This window comes from Pyrus communis, chromosome 2 (genome assembly GCF_041283825.1).
Source record: "Pyrus communis isolate YQ-2024b chromosome 2, ASM4128382v1, whole genome shotgun sequence".
Classification (NCBI taxonomy): domain Eukaryota; kingdom Viridiplantae; phylum Streptophyta; class Magnoliopsida; order Rosales; family Rosaceae; genus Pyrus; species Pyrus communis.
In genome coordinates, this window is record NC_142566.1 from 13248806 (window position 1) to 13267976 (window position 19171).

Genomic DNA, 19171 nt, shown 5'->3' on the forward strand with positions numbered 1-19171 from the left:
GTCTGAACTTACTCCTTTTATCTGGAGTTGAATTTGATTCAAGGGTGGTGAACACTTGATTTTGAATCGGACTTGTGATTTCTTCAAGGGCCATTGAGGCTTGATCTTGAACTGGGCTGGAGGATTCTTCTGGTCTCCTCCGCTCGTTGATTTTCCTTTGTGCTACTCTTGAACTGGGCAGCAGGATTCTTTTGGTCTCCCCCCGAAGGTCTACGAGCGGTTTCAGGATATGGCAGGCAAGTACGAAGTGGAGGTGCTGACCTGTTTCTTTGTTCAATCTTTCCAATTCGTATTGAATACGAATCGGAAAGATTGAAGTTTCCTTGTCCCTTCTCTGGCAGTGTATCAACCGTTGAAGATGACTACTCGAGAGCAATACTAGGTAAGCAATCAGGAATAGATTCCAGGTAGTCGGTTCCAGATCGGAAGACTTACTCCAAGTGCCGCTGACTGCTCTCTTTCACTTTGCCATGCGAGTAATAACAGGGACTAAGGAAAAGACAGGGAAAAAGCATGATATGAGATACCTTTGCTTTCGAAGAAGCAGCGAATAAATCAGCACATATATTTGTTGTGCTTGTCTCCACATGCTTCGATGTATCATTTTCGCTTGCCTTACTTGCTCCCCTTTGCAGAAGTGGTATTTCCTTATGCAGGTTTAGCATCTTCTCTTGTAGTATTTGTCCTCCGATGCAGGAGTTGAATGCAACCTTTGCATTTAAATGGTGCTTCACTCCTTGGTGGCAACTGGTTTGAGTGGAGGTTCCGACATATTGCTTCCTCTGTCCTTATCTTGGCAGGTGAGAACAAGGGCAAAGGAAAAGATAGGGAAAAAGCATGATATGAGATACCTATGCTTTCGCCCTTGATGATATGAGATACCTTTGCTTTTGAAGAAGCGGTGAATGAATCAACACATGCTTCAATCTATTGTTTCCTCCTGGGTCATCTGTACTCCAGGCATCTGGTATCTTCAAAGGTTGAATAGGTTTTCTCAAAGGAAGAAGAAGAATTGTGTATTTCGAGAGGCTTTGCTGGGAGTGCGCCCTCAGAGGTGAGGAAGAGTTGGGCATTTTCTTCAGGTCTGCCTTGCCATAAGAGACGAAGGTCGACACATATAGGGATTTCTTAATAGCAAGTGGTGGTACCGTTCTTTTACCCTTGTCGACAAACGTCTCTTCGATATCTGAACGACGTCTCTTCGATTTCTGAACGACGCCTCTTCGATTTCTGAACGAGCGCCACTTTTGACAAAGTTGCACGCGTTTTCTGAAAAGCAGAGAAAGCGTCGCCGAACTTTGCGCTTGTCGGCTAAAGACGTGTAGTTGCGATGATGGCCTCCACGTGTTCTCGACTTTGTCAGATATCTTTTGACAAAGTTGAACGCATTTTCTGAAAAGCCGCGAACGCGTCGCCGAACTTCACGCAGGAAAATCCGGATTTTTGAATCGGTGGTCGTGTCGCTTGGCTTTTTACAGAGGTATCGATCATTCCAACATACACACTCTGAAAATTGCCCATTCTTGAAAATCGTCTCCGGCCTTTTGAGAATTATCTTCATCCACCCATTCTCTCTGAACACCTTTGAAAAAAATGACTAACTCATCGAACCTTTGCTTAGATTTGAGTCTCAGCAGCGATCCGGTTGCACCCGGTCAAGGTAATGTATGGCGCCCTTCTTTTTTATCTTCTAACGGTCCTCTTACAGGTGAAGACTTCGTGATGCAGGACGCCACAACAGCTACAATAGTAGCTAGGAACCTCCTCACTCCAAAAGATAGTAGGCTGCTGTCAGGACGGTCCGATGAGTTGGCCGTTCAAGAGTCACTCGCTCTCAGCGTTCAGTGTGCAGGCTCTGTGTCCAACATGGGCCAACGCCTACTTGCTCGCTCCCGTCAGGTTGAATCGTTGATGGCAGAGGTGGAAAGTCTCAAGCAAGAGATCAAGCAGCTGAAGTATGAGAATAGAAGTTTGCACGTGCTTGCAAACAACTATTCGACGGGCATGAAGAGGAAGCTTGATGAGCTGCAAGAATCTGAAGGTCGGATTCAAAGTGATCGTCAAAGGTTTTCGTCTTTCCTCCAGAGGCACCTTTTTCCTGGGTCTTCCAACGTTTGGCCAAGTATTGAGGCCTCGAATGCTCTATCTTCGATGCCTCCCGCTCTGATGCCTTCCGCTCCGAGAGTTTTGCCAAATAATGGGGCTTCACGTGAACATCCTTTGTGAAAGCTCCAATCTTGTATTTTTTTTTTTTTTTTTTTTTTCATGCTTATAATTTCTTGAAGATTAATGGACATGCTTTATTTTATTCAGTGTATTGTGATAAATACAGATAAAACATATACATCACTAAGATTTTTTTTATTTTTTTATTTTTATTTTTATTTTTATTTTTATTTTTATTTTTTTTTATGTTGGATAGTGGCCAACTTGGCTATGCTTTTGGCTAGACAACAACTTGCAAATGCTTTTTGGCTATAAAAAATTATAAAGGAAGAAAAGGAGAAACATCTTTCCTTGTTTTGAGGAGGAAAAACAGGAAAATGTTTTTGTTTTTTTTTTTTCAACACCCGTTGGTTCAAGAAGCACCATCATTGTTTTTATTATATATATATATATATATATATTTATATTTTATTATTTTTTTTTTTTTGGATGGTGCTGTCCAGCCAGATTCCATCATTTTTTTTTTCTTTATATGGTGATCGGCAAGGCTGAGTTTGTGAGTGAAAACCCAGGCCGAGTCCGAGAGAAGACGGAGGAGATCTTTGGGTGTGAGTTGACAAACTTGGATTTTGTCAATCACATTCAAAGGCAGCAGCCATGGCGGAGGTGCAGAAGCAGCCAGATCTTGAAGTAGTGCAAAGCGTCGAGCTTCGCGATCGGCTAGTCGTTTGACAGCGGTCACTGAAGTTCTTCTCCAATTCAAATGCAGCAGCAGAGGCAAGCAGATGTGAGTTGACAAACTTTGTTTTTGTTAATCATATTCACAGGTAGCGACCATGGCGGAGGTCGATGATCGAAGGGAGAAGGCCGCGCTACTCAACCTTAGAGAGAGACAAACTGCCCATACAGCAGCATGAAGATCTTACTGGGGTAGATGGGCAGAATGGAGAGCATGGACGAAGAGCTCAACGAAGACGCTGCAGACGACGTCGCTGGAGAGCTATTGAACTGCTGTTGCTGTTTGCTACAAGGGACACCGCTCGCTGCGGAGGGAGTGCGCTGGAGCTTGTACCTGCGCAGCTTCCATGGCATACATAATATGAAGCAAGTTGCTGTCTTGTTGGTCAGAGACGAAGATTTTGACAGAGAAGTGAAGAGAATCTTCAAGCGAACTTCATGTTTCTGCGGTGGTGCCACCTCCACTTCCTCAATTGACAGCGGCTTCCCCGCTTCCCATGCCACCGCGGCTTTGCACTTGATAACCTGACCAGCCGTTGACATTCTGGAATGAGCTTCTGTTTTCTTGTGATGATTACTGTATTTTTGTAATGAGCGATGTGATTGATGGCGTTCAAAAGACAGTGCTTTTGGTTCATTGCATTCAGGTTGAGGGTTGCTTCTGCTTCGGATTGTCCCCCTGACAAAAACATGATTCCAGGTACTGCAGGAGGAACTCTCCTTTTAAGAACTGTGAGGGTAGCCTTTGCAATGGCTTCTGGAGTAGCCTTTTCCTTGTGTTCAGCCCCTGGGGTAACCATGCTGGGCTTAAGAAGGATTCCTTCGAACACCACATTGTTTTCGGCCAAGTAATAGAAGACTTTGGACCAGACCTTCTCTGCCACTTCAAGTGTCCTTTCGATTGGGTGGTCCCCGTCGAGAAGAATCTCAGGCTCTACAATGGGCACAAGGCCATTGTCCTGAGAAATGGCAGCATAACGAGCAAGTCCCCATGCAGCTTCCTTAACAGCTAGAGCAGAAGGACCACAAGGAATGCTAACAACTGTACGCCATTTAGCAAAACGAGCACCTTGCTTGTAGTACTCAGCAGATCGTGAAGCCAATCCATCTAAGCCTTGGCACCAAGATTCATTGTTTGATCCCGGCAGGGGGACCAAACCCTTGTCAACTTTGATTCCAGGTACAATTTTCTGGTCACACAACACATCCACAAATTTCTTCCCATCGGTTGTAGACTGGTAAAGTGTTTCCTCGAAAAGAATGGCACCAGAAATGTATTCGCCGAGGCCAGGAGTGGTCAACAAAAGCTGCCTGTAAGCCTGTCGGTTAACCTCGGTATTGTCCAACCCAATAGAGTCTAACCTCTTTCCACAAGTTGCATTTGATTCATCAATGGCAAGTATACCACGACCAGGGGATGCAATGGTTTTAGCGGTTAGTGGTCATGTCCTCCGGTCTTTGCCAACAGTAGTGGTCAGTGTTCCCATCTCCGACCTCTCCGTAGAGGACATTGGGTTCAGGATGAGCTTTGATGAAATAGTCAGTGCCCCATTTGACAGCCTCCATGGCATGGCCGAGCTCACCGCTTGCAGCCATTTGCTTGCCGTACTCGATTATAATCCAGGACATCATTGTCACCTGCATCATAGTACCCTCCCACCAGATCCACCCTATTGGCCTTGCCATCGTACAAGCCAGAATTGGATCTCCAAGTGACTCTCTGGTTGCGGGGAAGAAACCCAGATCTCTGAGCTTCAAAGAACAGAATGCTCTTGCTCAGAGCCTGCCCGTAGTCATGGCCGGCCAAAGCAAAAGGCAAACAGAGCAGCAGAAGCAGAGGAGCCATGGAAATTACCCTCACAAATTTCTCCATATCAGCAGTAAAACAGTAAGAAGATGGAAGCTTTTTCTTTGCTTTGAAGCTGTAAAAAAAAAAAAAAAACAAAAGAAGAAGGCAATGTGTGGTGGTTTATCAGCTAAAATTTCTGATAAACCAAGGAGAGGGAGTTGGGAGAGAGAAGTGGAGGGATTCAAATCTGGCGGACCAGAGCTAAAGCCCCTTGTCAATAGAATCGGAACCACCATTGTCAACCCTAGAGCGCTTAGCATCTCCGCCGTTCAACAACCGAGCCGCGATCTCCTGCGCCTTCTGCTTGGTCAGCTGGAAATCTTCCATGGGGGGAGGAACGCTGTTGTACGACGTCGGTGCAGGGTCGGGGGACGATGACTTGATGGGGGCCGAGAAGCCGGTGACTCTGCGGGTGGACGGCGGCGTTTGCTCCTCATACTTCCGCTTGTTCCCTGAATCTGGACCGGATGAGTATTGGGCTTCGTCGGCCATTGTCGTAGCTGTAGAGGAAGAAACCCTAGAAGATAGAGAGAGATGGGGGAGAGAGCTGGGCCTGGATTTGGGCTGCTCCTTCTTGTGGAACTTCTGTTTGTTTGAGTTGGCATGGGTCTTTAAGTGTAGGCAAACCCACTTTAACATGTATAATTTTTTTTTTTTTTTTTTTTTTTTTTTTTTTTGAATATACATTTTTTTTTTAATACATAGTAACATATGTATATATATATATTTTTTTTTTTAATACATAGTAACATATGTATTTTTTTCTTTTCTTTTGTAATAAAATTGACTTTCTTTAATGAAACATTTATTTATTTATTTTGATGTGACTGTACTTGAAGTTTTGAAGTTTCAAGTTGCCTACGTACTCTTCCAACGAAGAGATCAAGTCATAACGTAGTTCAAATGAGTGATGGTTTTGATGATGATTTTGCCGTACACAGTTTATGCTCTTGCGGGCCAGGAGCATTTGATTGTCGCCTTTTAGGCTCGTGCGAACGAGGAGCTTTTGGTTGTTGTTGTCAAGCGATCTTAGAGAGGCGTTCCTTGCAATCTTCATAGCAAGGAGTCTTGACTGAGTGATTGAAGAAGTCTTTTGGGAAGAAATCGCGCATCGTGATGGCAACGGACGATCTTTGTGTCATAACTTCATCATCCTCAACACTTTCATGTAGCTTTGAAGGTTGACGGTAGCTGCTTTGCCCCCTTTCCGATTGGTGAACTTGTGGAGGAGACCTATGTTTCTTGTGCATTTTCTTTGGAGTGACATAAGTCCATCCTTCATCTTCACTTGACTTGACTGACATGGTTTTGGAGTACGCCCCCAGCGGTTGCGGTAAAGATTTTGAGTTCAAAGAGCCAGAAGTGACGGAGGTATAGTTTGATTTCACCACATCATTAAGATCTAGCTCGATGATTCTTTTCTGAGCCAACTTCATGATGAGATCTTTTAGCACAGAGCACTTTTCCGTCGGATGACTAATGAAGCGGTGGAATTTACAGTACCTTGGACTGTCAGTACGGTTCATCTCTTCCGGCCGTTTATACTCAGGTAGGTCGATCACCTTTTTTTCCAGCAAGTCATCTAACATGGCAACCACGTCAGAGTCGGGGAATGGATAAGTCTTCTCCTCAAGCTTTTTCAAAGTGCGTCTACGTATCTCTTGATCACGAAAAGCTTCGGTTTGAATCACCTTGCCTCGTGTATGGGTTCTGACTGGAGTTGTGTTGACCGTCATTGCTTCCTTAGTGGGTTTCCACGCAGCCTTATCCACCTTGGGCCCCAAAACTTTGTCATTCTTGTAGTCGGCGATCTGTTCTTTCTTCCCATGACGGGTGATGCTTAACTCCATATCATGGGCGCGGGTGGCTAACTCCTCAAATGTTCGTGGTTTGATGCCTTGAAGGATGTAGTGTAGTCCCCACTGCATGCCTTGAACGCACATCTCAATGGCAGAGGTTTCAGAAAGCCGATCTTTACAATCCAGACTTAAGGAGCGCCATCTATTTATGTAGTTGATGACAGGTTCATCTCTCCACTGTTTCGTACTGGTCAGCTCTAGCATGCTTACAGTACGACGAGTGCTGTAGAAACGGTTGAGGAATTCCCTTTCTAGCTGGTCCCAACTGTTGATAGACTCAGGTTCGAGGTCAGTGTACCAGTCAAAAGCGTTACTTTTCAGCGAACGCACGAACTGTTTGACGAGGTAGTCTCCCTCTGTCCCAGCATTGTTGCAAGTTTCAACGAAATGGGCGACATGTTGCTTCGGGTTGCCTTTTCCATCGAACTGCATGAATTTTGGGGGTTGATAACCCCTTGGCATCTTCAAAGCATCAATCTTCTTGGAGTAAGGCTTTGAGTACAGTACGGAGTCATGCGAGCTTCCTTCGTACTGTGTCTTGACAGTGCTTGCGATCATCTCCTGTAGCTGCTGGATAGAGAGAGATCCCATGAATGCCGTTGCTTGGTCTAGCTTCGGCTTCTCTTCAACTTTCTCTACTGGTGGCTCCTCTTCTTCGTCGTCTTCTTTCTTTAATAGGCCAATATTTGGGTCGACTTTCACGTCGGGCAGCGCATCTAGTTGGTTGACAAGTGCGGCAATCTGCAAGTCCTTCTCTTCCACAGTTCGTGTGAGCTTTGCGATTGCTTCATTCATCCGAGCTAGCTGCTCCTCGATTGAAGTTGCTCCAGTGGTCATGACTTGCATGGTTGTACTGCCGCTCGACTCAGCGTCGGAGAGTAGGGACTCTGAGTATTTCCTCGGGCTTTCGTCTTCTTTACCTTCTTGAACCGTGATGTAGAAAACATCTTGGATCTCTTCTTCAGTGCCGTTCTCTTGGGTTTGTTGGCATGAAGATTTGCCAGTGTGGACGATGATGCGCCTCCTTACCTTCAGTGGTCCTTTTGTGTCGACCTCTAGGATTGGTTGGCGCTCCATCCTTGAAGGAATCAAGCTTCGAGCGTCGTCTTTTTCTCCTAACCCATCGAGCTTTTCTTCCTTTGGTGTTGTCTTCCTCTTTCCAAATCTTTCTAAAGTTGATCGTTGCAGAGGAGAGATAGCTGTGTTGCTTTGTTTCTTAGGCTTTAACAACCTTTCAAAAACAGAGCTTTGGGATGTCGGCGCGTTAAGCCTCTTGAAGACAGAGGTTCGGTCTTGACCACCAATGCGATTAAGCACTGAAGTTCTGGAGCTTGAATGGCTCATCCTATTGAAGACCGACGTTCGAGGGGAGGGTTTAGGCTCTTCTTGGTCTTGTTCAATGCTCACGCTGATGTGTTGAGCGCTAGCTTTCTTCACTTTGCTTGAAATCTTCACGGGTGCATTTGGTGTGAAGCCAAGTCCAGCCTTGTTGTTGTCAACTCCATAATCATGCTCCTTCAACTTCTTTTGAGTCTCGGTGAGGTCGCGATCTTTGTTGTTGACGGTGTTTGAAACCTTCTTTCCAAGATTTGAAGAGGAAGCAAAGTCATGCCTAGCCTTTGACATGAGTTCGTAGGCATTTGGGTTGAAGCCTTCTTCGGTCCTCTTAGTTGGAAGAGAGCTTGGTTTCACTATAACACCATGTTGCGCCTCCAGACGGTTGATGAGTCCGGCGGTTTGCAAGTTTTTCTCCTCTGCAGTCTTTATCAGCCTTGCAATTGTTTCCTTCATCTGAACCAGCTGTTTTTCAATGGAGGTAGTGCCGATAGTCATGACTTGTTCTTTGTTTGAAGCCATGGACTGTGCTTTGAATATCTTGAACGGAGACAGAGATGAGAGGTAGAGATGGTCCCACCGAGCGTGCCAAATTTGTAAACACGAAAAGTTCCTGAAACAAGAAACAAGAATACCGTGTACAAAATATCTTTTTGTGTTTAATGATTTTGGGGTTACAATCTCTTTGTAATTTGATCCTCTGATTCTATCTTCGTAGGGTGTAGGTTTGTGGATGAGCTGTTGATCCAAAGGGCCGTCGGGGCTTGATCTAGGGATGAACAGTTGATGAACGGATCTTCGAGGGCTTTTGAGCTTGATCTTGAATACTGGGTGTATGGATTTCTTCAAGGGGGCCGTCGGAGCTTGATCTTGAGGGTTGATGGATGAGCGGATCTTCAAGGGCTTTTGGGCCTAATCTTGAAGACTGAGTGTATGGATTTCTTCAAGAGGCCGTCGGGGCTTGATCTTGAGGGTTGATGGATGAGCGGATCTTCAAGGGCTTTTGGGCCTAATCTTGAAGACTGATTGGATGTGTGGATTTGTTGAGGTTGTTGATCCAAAGGGCCGTTGGGGCTTGATCTTAGGACGAACGGATGATGAACACTTTCTTCAAGGGGCCGTCGGGGCTTGATCTTGAGTCGGCGGAAGTTCTTCAAGGGCCGTTGGGGCTTGACCTTGAAGGAGGGTTTGACGAAGAACGAAGAGTGTTTTCTTGATCCTTCGGGATTTGCTTGAGAGCTTTAGAGTTTCAAGGCTTCAAGGTTTTGGTGTGATGTAAATTCCCTTCTTTCTTTCTTTCTTCCTTTCTTTCTTTCTTTCTTCCTTTCTTTCTCTCTTTCTTCCTTTCTTTCCCCCCCTAAATGAATGCCTTGGCTTCCTATTTATAGAATTTCAAAACTTGATTTTTGGATTTAAATAATCAGATGAAATAAATCATTTCTGCCAAGTAATGACACGTGTCCTATTTGATGACTTTTCCAATTTATTTCGATTTTTCATTGAGTCACACGCTACATGTAAAATTTATGTGACACGTGAGTGTTGAAATTTTAATTATTGGTCAACATTCATTTCACCGAAATTTCGATGTCCACACTCTACCTTACACGGTGTACGATCCATTAGGTTCCTTTTAGCGAGGCAGTGGGCGATTCAAACTCTTTCAAATCGATTGTGAATTGAAACTTACTTTCAATTCTCCCGTTAGTGATATTACACTTTTAGGGCTTCCACAAACCATGGTTGACGCCTAGCAGCATGTCATGGTTACCCAAGCTAATCAGAAGAGGTGGAGAACCTATTCAGTTTTAGGATTACAAATGCAATACGGTCTTTCTCTAATACAATACTCTTGACCACATTGTTTGGTTTGATAGTTTATTCATGTCTACTATCCAATGTGAGTCTTGTGCTTATATGATTACCTTGAATGTGATTTGGAACACATTCCTAAATCTCATTCATACTCTGGCCAGAGATTCTAAATCATATCATAGAGTATTCTCCCTCAAACAGTTTGAAGGTTAGAGATCCCTTGTTGCGCATTCACTTGTCTCCATGGCTAAGTGGCTTAACCCCAACGATGCCGTGGACACCCTCCTGATGGAGTGACTTTGACATAATCAAAGATTAAGGACCTAACCACAAGACAACTGTGATGCCTCAGGTCAAAAGACTAATTTGCATTATCCCAACCATGAGTTCTCATGTGACATGAATATGAGAACTCTTCGTTGATCGTGTTTAGTGAACTCATTCTCTATTGAGCACCTACGTACTTGTCTTGATGTCACACACACCAATGACTCGAGACTAGTCACTCTCCCTGAGAGAAGACATAGCACGTACTGATCTTAACGGACTGTCAATGCCCAATTGACAATCCTATGATCAGGAACGTTTAGGATGTGTCAACGAAAGAATGGTCTCATGAATCTAACTTCTTTAGATCGCATTCTTCCAATCACATATTCCTTGGACTTATCGTTTAAGCATATAACATTTATATGAGACGGCTCAAACAATAATCTTTGCCCTTTACATTAAACTAGATTAGTTTAACATGTGAAATGTCCATAAAGTATCATCATATGATTGGTTTTAGGGCACATTTCCAACAATCTCCCACTTGCACTAGAGCCAATCAGCTTAGTCATCAGTGATGATACCTCTTCTGTAGTCATTTCATAAATGGCTGAGTAGTAGGCCTAGACAATGGATATCTATATGTTATCCATAGAAGCAACCTTGAGAATAACGACGTCACCATTATACATGATTCTCAATCATGTGGTTCAGTCTCTCATTTGAGTTCGGACCTTGATGAGACCTTGATTCCCTGGCTTGAGCTATCGCCCCATTAGTGTCATACACTTTCTGGTTGGAACCGAATGGAGAGTTCATAAATGAACTTTCCCATCCAAACAACAATGTTGTAAGCTTCTATATGGCAATATATTTTGCATACATGATGGAACACATTAAAGTCATTACTTTTAACGTTTCCACCCAAATATCTCTTTAGTCATAATAAAGAGATATCTCATTATCACTTCATTCATAATGAAGAGATATTCTATGATGGATTAGATTCATAATCTAATACATTTACGCTTCCATTACGTTACTCTAATTCTTCCTCATTCTTGAGACTCCATCCTTAGTATTTCTTAAATACCTAATGATTCACTTGACAGTTGCCATGGTTCTGATCCTGGGCTTGCACTGATATCATCTTGTACCGTTCTAGGTACAACTTATATCAATGTTTTCATACAATATGAAATACATAAATCACCTTTCTGCGTATGCATAAAGGATTCTATTTACGCGTTATTTCTTTGGGAGTCAAAGGGTACATTCCCTTTGAGAAGAACAACTTCCTAGTTTCACTAGAATTGTCATTCTAATTGAAGTTTATCATCATATGAGAAACTTCCTAGCATCTCTTGTCTATTTTAGGGATTGATATAATCCAATTATATCTTGAAATATATCATTATAGATTTCCATCCCATAGACTATATCTCCCATATACATTCTATCATTATAGAATGTTTAAAGTCATAACTTTAACGATGAAGAATTCCTTTCATTTTCAAAATTAATATATATCATGTATATATATTCAAATTTAGGAATATGATTAACTCCCACTAATCTTTTGTAAACCTAGTAAACAAAAGATTCATTTACATCTTTATGAGAAATCAAACGATTTGATCCTTTTTCTCATAAGATGCTTATAGCTCCCACTAAGTGTAGTCATAAGGATTTTCATTCTTATTTCTTTCGAATTAAGAGGTGTAACTCTATGACATAGTCATAAAGTTCAAACCATTCAACTGAGACGATTTATAAATCCTTCTCGACTACCTTGGAGCTTGTGGTGTAGGAACTGGTTGTTATATTTGTTGATCATATCAAACAAATATTGCTTATTAGCACACAACCCCAAATCTTAACATGTTTAAGATTTGTCTTTCTTTCCAACTACATCTTATGGAGTTATGAAAATTTTGGAAGATCTTCTAATTGACAATCATATTGTTTTAGAAGTATATATATCCTATATATGGGTAATAGATAACATCCAACGAACTAAATTTTATTCAAGTTCGTTCTTCTCCTAATGGAGAAATTCATTATCTTATGATGCTATTTTCCTTGATATCTTTCAAGGAAACTCATCTAAAGTGTTATCTTTCCTTGGATCAAATCTAAGGAGGTAAATACTTTAGACGTCTTACTCATCTACTTACATTTCTTGAATTCTTTGAAACCTTTTGCAAAGTATTCGGACTTGTGTTTATTCAAAATAAACTATAGTCCAACCGAGAGTGATCTTCGGTGAATGTCATACAGCATGAGTAGTATTATGTTGTGGACAAGTGCCACTAACATCTAAGTGAATTAACCTCAACAACTTTGTGATTCTTTCTTCTTTCCAAAAGAATAAAGATTCGAACATTTCGCCTCTATACAATTTTAACAAGAAGGTATTGGATCCGGATCTAACGTTCCAAAGCATCCATCTATGACCAACTCGTAACTTATGTTTTAGAGGTATCACAACTCAGTTGGGATTAGTCACTACCTTGCAACCTTTTGGGTTTTAAGCATCATCGTATTCTAAACAGTTAAACTACCGCATCATCTCTACTATAGAGACAACCAATTAAATTACAATAATCTAATTATTGATTAATAAAGAACAATGTTTTGTCAAACAAAACATTTATCCATCTCTACTATAGTGACGGATTTAAGTTCCTTAAAATTGGAATGTAAAGACAATCTTTAGTGTTTTCCAATTTCTTTGGTAGTTCATATGAGGAAGTAAGTACAATCCGCTTTCGCAGAGATCTATATTTTATTCACTTTCCGAATGTGAAGTACTTTCTCTTCTGTCATTAATCTTCTACTTTTTATTAGCACACTTTCAGAACAATTGTAAAACATAGTTGCTAATATAGAATCATGTATTCAAGTAGAAGAACCAACTGTTTTGAACTATTTCAAGAACATATTACAACACCTTCGAAAGGTGTGTTCTTGACACTTGCAAGACATTTCTTGCAAATACCCCTTCCAATGTCCATCATTTCATAGAGAAAGTTTGTTCCCTTGGAGTTATTTTGCCTTCTTCATTTGACTTCTCCTTTGACTACAATAGTCATGGTCCCTAAACTCCCACTATCTCTCTTGAAACTTATTTCAATTGTGTTATACACATCAAACAATTTGGAGAGTGTGTGGTTATTGTTCACTTTATAGTTTACAATAAACTTAGTGAACCATTAGGATAGGGACACAAAGGTGAAGTCCTTGCCTAATTTCCGTCTCGTTAAGTGGTTTAACACTTCAACACTCAATGATTCAAAATCATCATAAGTCCATGTTGATGGACTCTTTTTGTCAACCAACCATTATGTTCTAAACATAATTACAAACTTTCAAGAGTTGTTCAAGGCAACTCTCATTTCTTCATACAACAATTTGTATTTGAAGAATTATGACATTAAAAGTGTTGTCCTTCTCATGTTAGACTTATCTAACATATTCTTCCAATGATACATTATCAATAGGAAGATTGTGAGGATGAGACTACTTAGTTACATCTACAAGGCATTAAAGACAATCTATGGGTTTGTAGAACTAAGTTCGGAAATTAAAGCATTCGGCTTTTCTTTGTCAAGTTTTGGATAGCGTTTGCAAATATATTGGTAAACAAATACATAACGAATATAAATTAATTGATTTTAAGCCATTTGATTCGGGTCTTTAAATCAAATAGCACCACCCACTATTTTTGGCAAATTCCATATCCCTCATCGGAATTCGAGAGTTTTGGAGGAAACTCTTAGTAGGGTATGGGAGGCTCACTATTACCAAGCCCACCTCACGATGATACGATGTTGGCTAGCATTAATAATAATGAGAGAGTACTCTTACTCATTTGCATCTCTTGCAAGTACCCATCTTATTTGGCCTCTAGAGAATGTTGCCTCACAATGATATGATATCGGCGCCATTGCACTTAGTTAAGTTATTCCCACCATGCTTAGTTCATGAAGGGGTTCAAGAATAGCCTCACAATGATATGATGTTGGCCATCCTCGTTGCCTACACTCACCTCATCATATGCGTATAGACTCCTCCTGAGTGTAAGCATGCACTTTGTACTCCCCCATGATAGGGTGAAGCCTGTGTACAAGTCACAAACGATTGGAGCCTACCACGGTGGAAGGCCACGAAGAGATATTCAAAGCATCTTTCGCTTATCAACTTAATAATGGTTTGGTTGAGGGTTTTAGGTCTCATCACATAAATATTCATTTTAATCTAATTAAAACAATTTTGATCCTATTACAACTATTGGTCCATTTGATTGATTTAGTTGTATATAATACTCCCACTAAGCTTTTAAAACGGTTTTTAAAGCAAGAGTATATGATACTACTAACATAAGGTTTGCATTCATTGATGGACTATATAGTTGCCTTAGGGCCTTAGGATGACTATGAACCTTTGATTCGATTCAACACGAGCCTAGTGTTGAATCTCGGTCTAGGGATGGTGATTGATTTTAGTTACGCGTTTAATCACATTAAGGCGTGTTGTCTTATTGGGCGTTGGACCCAACTACTCCAATTTCATGCATATCGAATAAAACAAGAAAGGAGTACTTCAAAGTAAATAAGAGCTTATGCTCTTTTACAACAATTGATCAAATCAAATTACTTTAAAGTAAAGAAGAGCTTATGCTCTTTTACAACAATTGATCATATCAAATTACAACCAAAATTTAATCTACTCATTCCCATGGTTCAAACAAATTTGAAACGGCCATTCACATAGCTCAATTATCGTAGGCTTAGGTTCATAATCACCCTTTCTTTAATTAATTAACGCTTTAACTAATTAAACTTGAATGCAACATTTTCATTTGGTTTTTGTATCCATAGAATTGATTTAAATGGAGCTAAATGAAATGAAAATCCAATTCTCATTTAAAGAGACAAAACAATTTTGTTCTCTACCTAATTTGGGCCAAAATGCTATGACCTCAACTTTTGGGCCATTTTGCAAAACTTAAACTTTTGGGGTCACTTTGTAAAAACACAAAAGTCCACTACTTCATGTAATTACAACTATAACCCAAAAATTTCCACAAAAGCTAAAACTTCATTAAAGGAGCAAAACAATTTGTCCTTTTAGTGATTTTGGACCTTTACGTAAAAACGTAAACTTTTGGGTCAAACTACAAATACACAAAAGTATCAAAACTTTATGTAATTGCATAAAAGCCCCATAAGGACCCTAATTGAGTAGGGTGGCCGGCCATTGAAGCAAAGTAATAAAAAAAATTTCAAAGTTTTTGTAAGTGGGGTGGGTGAAATGGAATAAATCATTACACACCTACCCACTAAAATTTCTTTAATCTTTCAAAATAAATATCTAATATATTTAAACATAAGAAATATTTCAAAACAAAAACTTTATGAAATAAATCAAAACTTTGAATCAAAACACCAAACCTTTTGTTCTTGGCAAGAACATATCAAGAACAATGAAGAACATCCATGAAAACCCATAAGAGCTCCATGAACATTCTTCACCCAAAAACATACCAAAACCACTCCAACTTAAGGGAAATAACATACAACCATACTAGGGTACATAGGGGTTCCAAAAGTCACTTTAAAACACTTTTAACAAGTCAAACAAGAACCCAAAAATCCACCCTTTGGATTTGGCCGAATTTCCCCAAAAACATGGCACCAAATTTTAGCTCCAAAATTCATGCTCATATGAACTACATCTACAACATTTGAGATGGCAAATTTTCTAACAAAATTTACATACAAAGAAGCAAGAATAAAGCTTGTAACAATTACAACATTCAAATCACAAACTATGAACTACAAAACCCAAAAGGATTCACCAACTACTAGACTTAGGCTCTGATACCACTTGAAGGAAGATTTGTGAAAAACAAGTTCATTTGAGCAACATCAACAACATGCAATTAACAATTAAATGGCGGAATCATGTTTATATGCACTCAAAAACAAAACTTAACCCATGAACTTCAAAGCCTAGTAGATAGGTGAACCAAGACTCAACTCAAAATAAAGTGAGTTGAGAAATCAATACCTTTGTAGATTCCTCTTTGCATAAGCAAAGGCTAATCACCCAAAGAGAGGGCCTTCATTCCTTGCATCTTAGATCCATGGATTTGGATGGATGAAAAGGTTTCTCCAAGTTCCCAAAATTGAGAACCTCTAAGTCTCCACACCAAGGCATATTGTAGAAGAAATGAGTGACCTTGGAGGAGTTTGATTGCTAGATGATCCCTCCAAGGTGGCTGAAATTTTAGAGAGAAAAGAGAGCTTGTGTTCTCATCCTTTCCCCAAAAATTGAACTTTTAATGAATTTTGGCTATAAAGTCATACTTATTCCTTAATTCATTTGAGTGGCAAACTTGTAAATAAGTCCAAAACCACTCCTTCTTTAACATGGGATTTATTGGGCTATTTGGGCCTTTGTGAATCATTATTCATTAAGTTGTCACACAACTTAAGTCAATGGACTTGACGTTCGAAGCCCATTGGGCCTTAAGGTCCAAAACTATCCAGTGGTCTTTTAACGAACTTATTCGTTTGATTAATAATCATATTAATTAATCCTTGCCATAAATAATTAAACCATTTAATTATTCTTGCTCATCTCCGTTGAATCTTCAATCTCTACCTTACACGGTGTACGATCCATTAGGTTCCTTTTAGCGAGGCAGTGGGCGATTCAAACTCTTTCAAATCGATTGTGAATTGAAACTTACTTTCAATTCTCCCGTTAGTGATATTACACTTTTAGGGCTTCCACAAACCATGGTTGACGCCTAGCAGCATGTCATGGTTACCCAAGCTAATCAGAAGAGGTGGAGAACCTATTCAGTTTTAGGATTACAAATGCAATACGGTCTTTCTCTAATACAATACTCTTGACCACATTGTTTGGTTTGATAGTTTATTCATGTCTACTATCCAATGTGTGTCTTGTGCTTATATGATTACCTTGAATGTGATTTGGAACACATTCCTAAATCTCATTCATACTCTGGCCAGAGATTCTAAATCATATCATAGAGTATTCTCCCTCAAACAGTTTGAAGGTTAGAGATCCCTTGTTGCGCATTCACTTGTCTCCATGGCTAAGTGGCTTAACCCCAACGATGCCGTGGACACCCTCCTGATGGAGTGACTTTGACATAATCAAAGATTAAGGACCTAACCACAAGACAACTATGATGCCTCAGGTCAAAAGACTAATTTGCATTATCCCAACCATGAGTTCTCATGTGACATGAATATGAGAACTCTTCGTTGATCGTGTTCAATGAACTCATTCTCTATTGACCACCTACGTACTTGTCTTGATGTCACACACACCAATGACTCGAGACTAGTCACTCTCCCTGAGAGAAGACATAGCACGTTGATAGGAGCATATTTAGGCGACTTACTTAGCTTGTTTTCGTGCATCTATGTTGTTAATTCATAGTTGTTTTAGTAGTTTAAGCCATTTTCGTGTGTTTTTAGGTTCATATGGCTAAGGAAGCAAAAAGATGCATTTTGGAGCATTTTGGAGCAAAATTGGGCTTGGAATGGATAGCATATGCTTGGAGCCAAAGTGTTGGACGAATTTGAAAGCCTTGTATGCACTTTGGACATAGAACAAAGGGCCTAGCCCAATCAAACAATCCTTTGAGCCATGCAAAACCTCTAGCCCAATCAACAACCCTTAGCCACATGCATTCACATGCATCACAACCCCAAAACCATCAAGAAACACCCATTGCCGTGCCTTGCACTCCCCCTTGCATTTTCAGCCATTCCACTTCATCATTACACCACCTTCTCCATCTTTATTCCACATGCATTCATCATAATTCACCCTAGCTACCACCATTCACACACACATGCACTCACATGCATTCACACACACTTCACACAAACAAACAACTCAATGCCGTGCCTTCCTCAACCATTTTAGCCACATTCTTCACATGCTTTCCAGCTTTCCACCTTGCATTTCCAGATTATTCCTTCATCATTGCATCCATTCCTCATGCATTCTTCATCATTGCACCACAAATCACTCATCCCACACTCAATGCCGTGCAATCCCATTACCTTTCCAGCTTCCTTATGCAATTCCAGCATGCATTCACATGCATTTTCAGCACCATTAATACCTTTGCCGTGGCATTCATTCCCCTTTCCAGCTTTCCCTTTCATTTCCAGCTCTAACTCTTCATCATTGCTGCCACCTACATGCATTATTCATTAACCTTTCATCATGTAGCCAGAAAATTAGCAAGAAAACATCAATGTCGTGGGCTTTCAATGCAATTCCAGCATCTTCACATGCAATTCCAGCTTTCACATGCTTTCCTACCTGTTTGTTCATCATTAATTAGCCACTTGCATGCTTAAACAAACAGCCATTTACACCTTCATTCTCCTACAAAAGCCCTTGCATTCACTCCCCAAAACATCTCATTTTTCATACACAACACACAACACAAAATCCTCCATTCTTGCCGTGCATATCCCTTCATTTTCTGCATATTTTCTCTTCATTCCAACCACTCCAACCACTCCTCATCCCCCAAAAACTCACCTTAGACCTTGTGCTACAACAACGAGGAAGAGAAGAGTGCCTAAACGTTCATACAATTCAAGTTTGAGTTGTTGGAATGTTTAGGTGTTTCTTTGATTTCAATGTTTAAATTCAATTCTCTTTGTTTTGTAATGGAAGAGAAGAGTGCCTAAACGTTCATACAATTCAAGTTTGAGTTGTTGGAATGTTTAGGTGTTTCTTTGATTTCAAAGTTATGAGGAACTAAACCCCCCTTTAGCTAGGGGGTGATTCAAAATACATGTTTATGCTTGCAATATGAATTGATTACTTTTGGTTGGAATTTCATAAGTTGTGGATTCAATTTGTTTAACCGTTTGAATGAATATGACGCTAGAATATAAGTGAGTTTCACCTAATAGTTACGAACTTATATTCACAAGTAGTGGAGGTTGCTTATAAACAATCGCGTTAAACGAATTCTTGGCATAAGTTTCATGCGTATTCCATAGTAACGAATGCCTCGTCAACAGTTATAATTTTCATTGAACTTAATGATCTTTGTTGAATGTCTCTA

General features: G+C 40.4%; 1 protein-coding gene across 1 annotated transcript; it reads right to left on the reverse strand.

Moving 5' to 3' along the window:
• Positions 1-3297: 3297 nt before the first annotated feature.
• LOC148698587 (fructose-bisphosphate aldolase 2, chloroplastic-like) lies at positions 3298-4777 on the reverse strand. The gene is made up of 2 exons (XM_088678360.1): positions 4488-4777; positions 3298-4341 (listed from the first exon to the last, which is right to left on the reverse strand). The coding sequence occupies exons 1-2, from the start codon at positions 4775-4777 to the stop codon at positions 3330-3332; spliced, it is 1302 nt and encodes a 433-aa protein (XP_088534486.1). The 3' UTR covers positions 3298-3329.
• Between the last annotated feature and the right edge of the window lie 14394 nt (positions 4778-19171).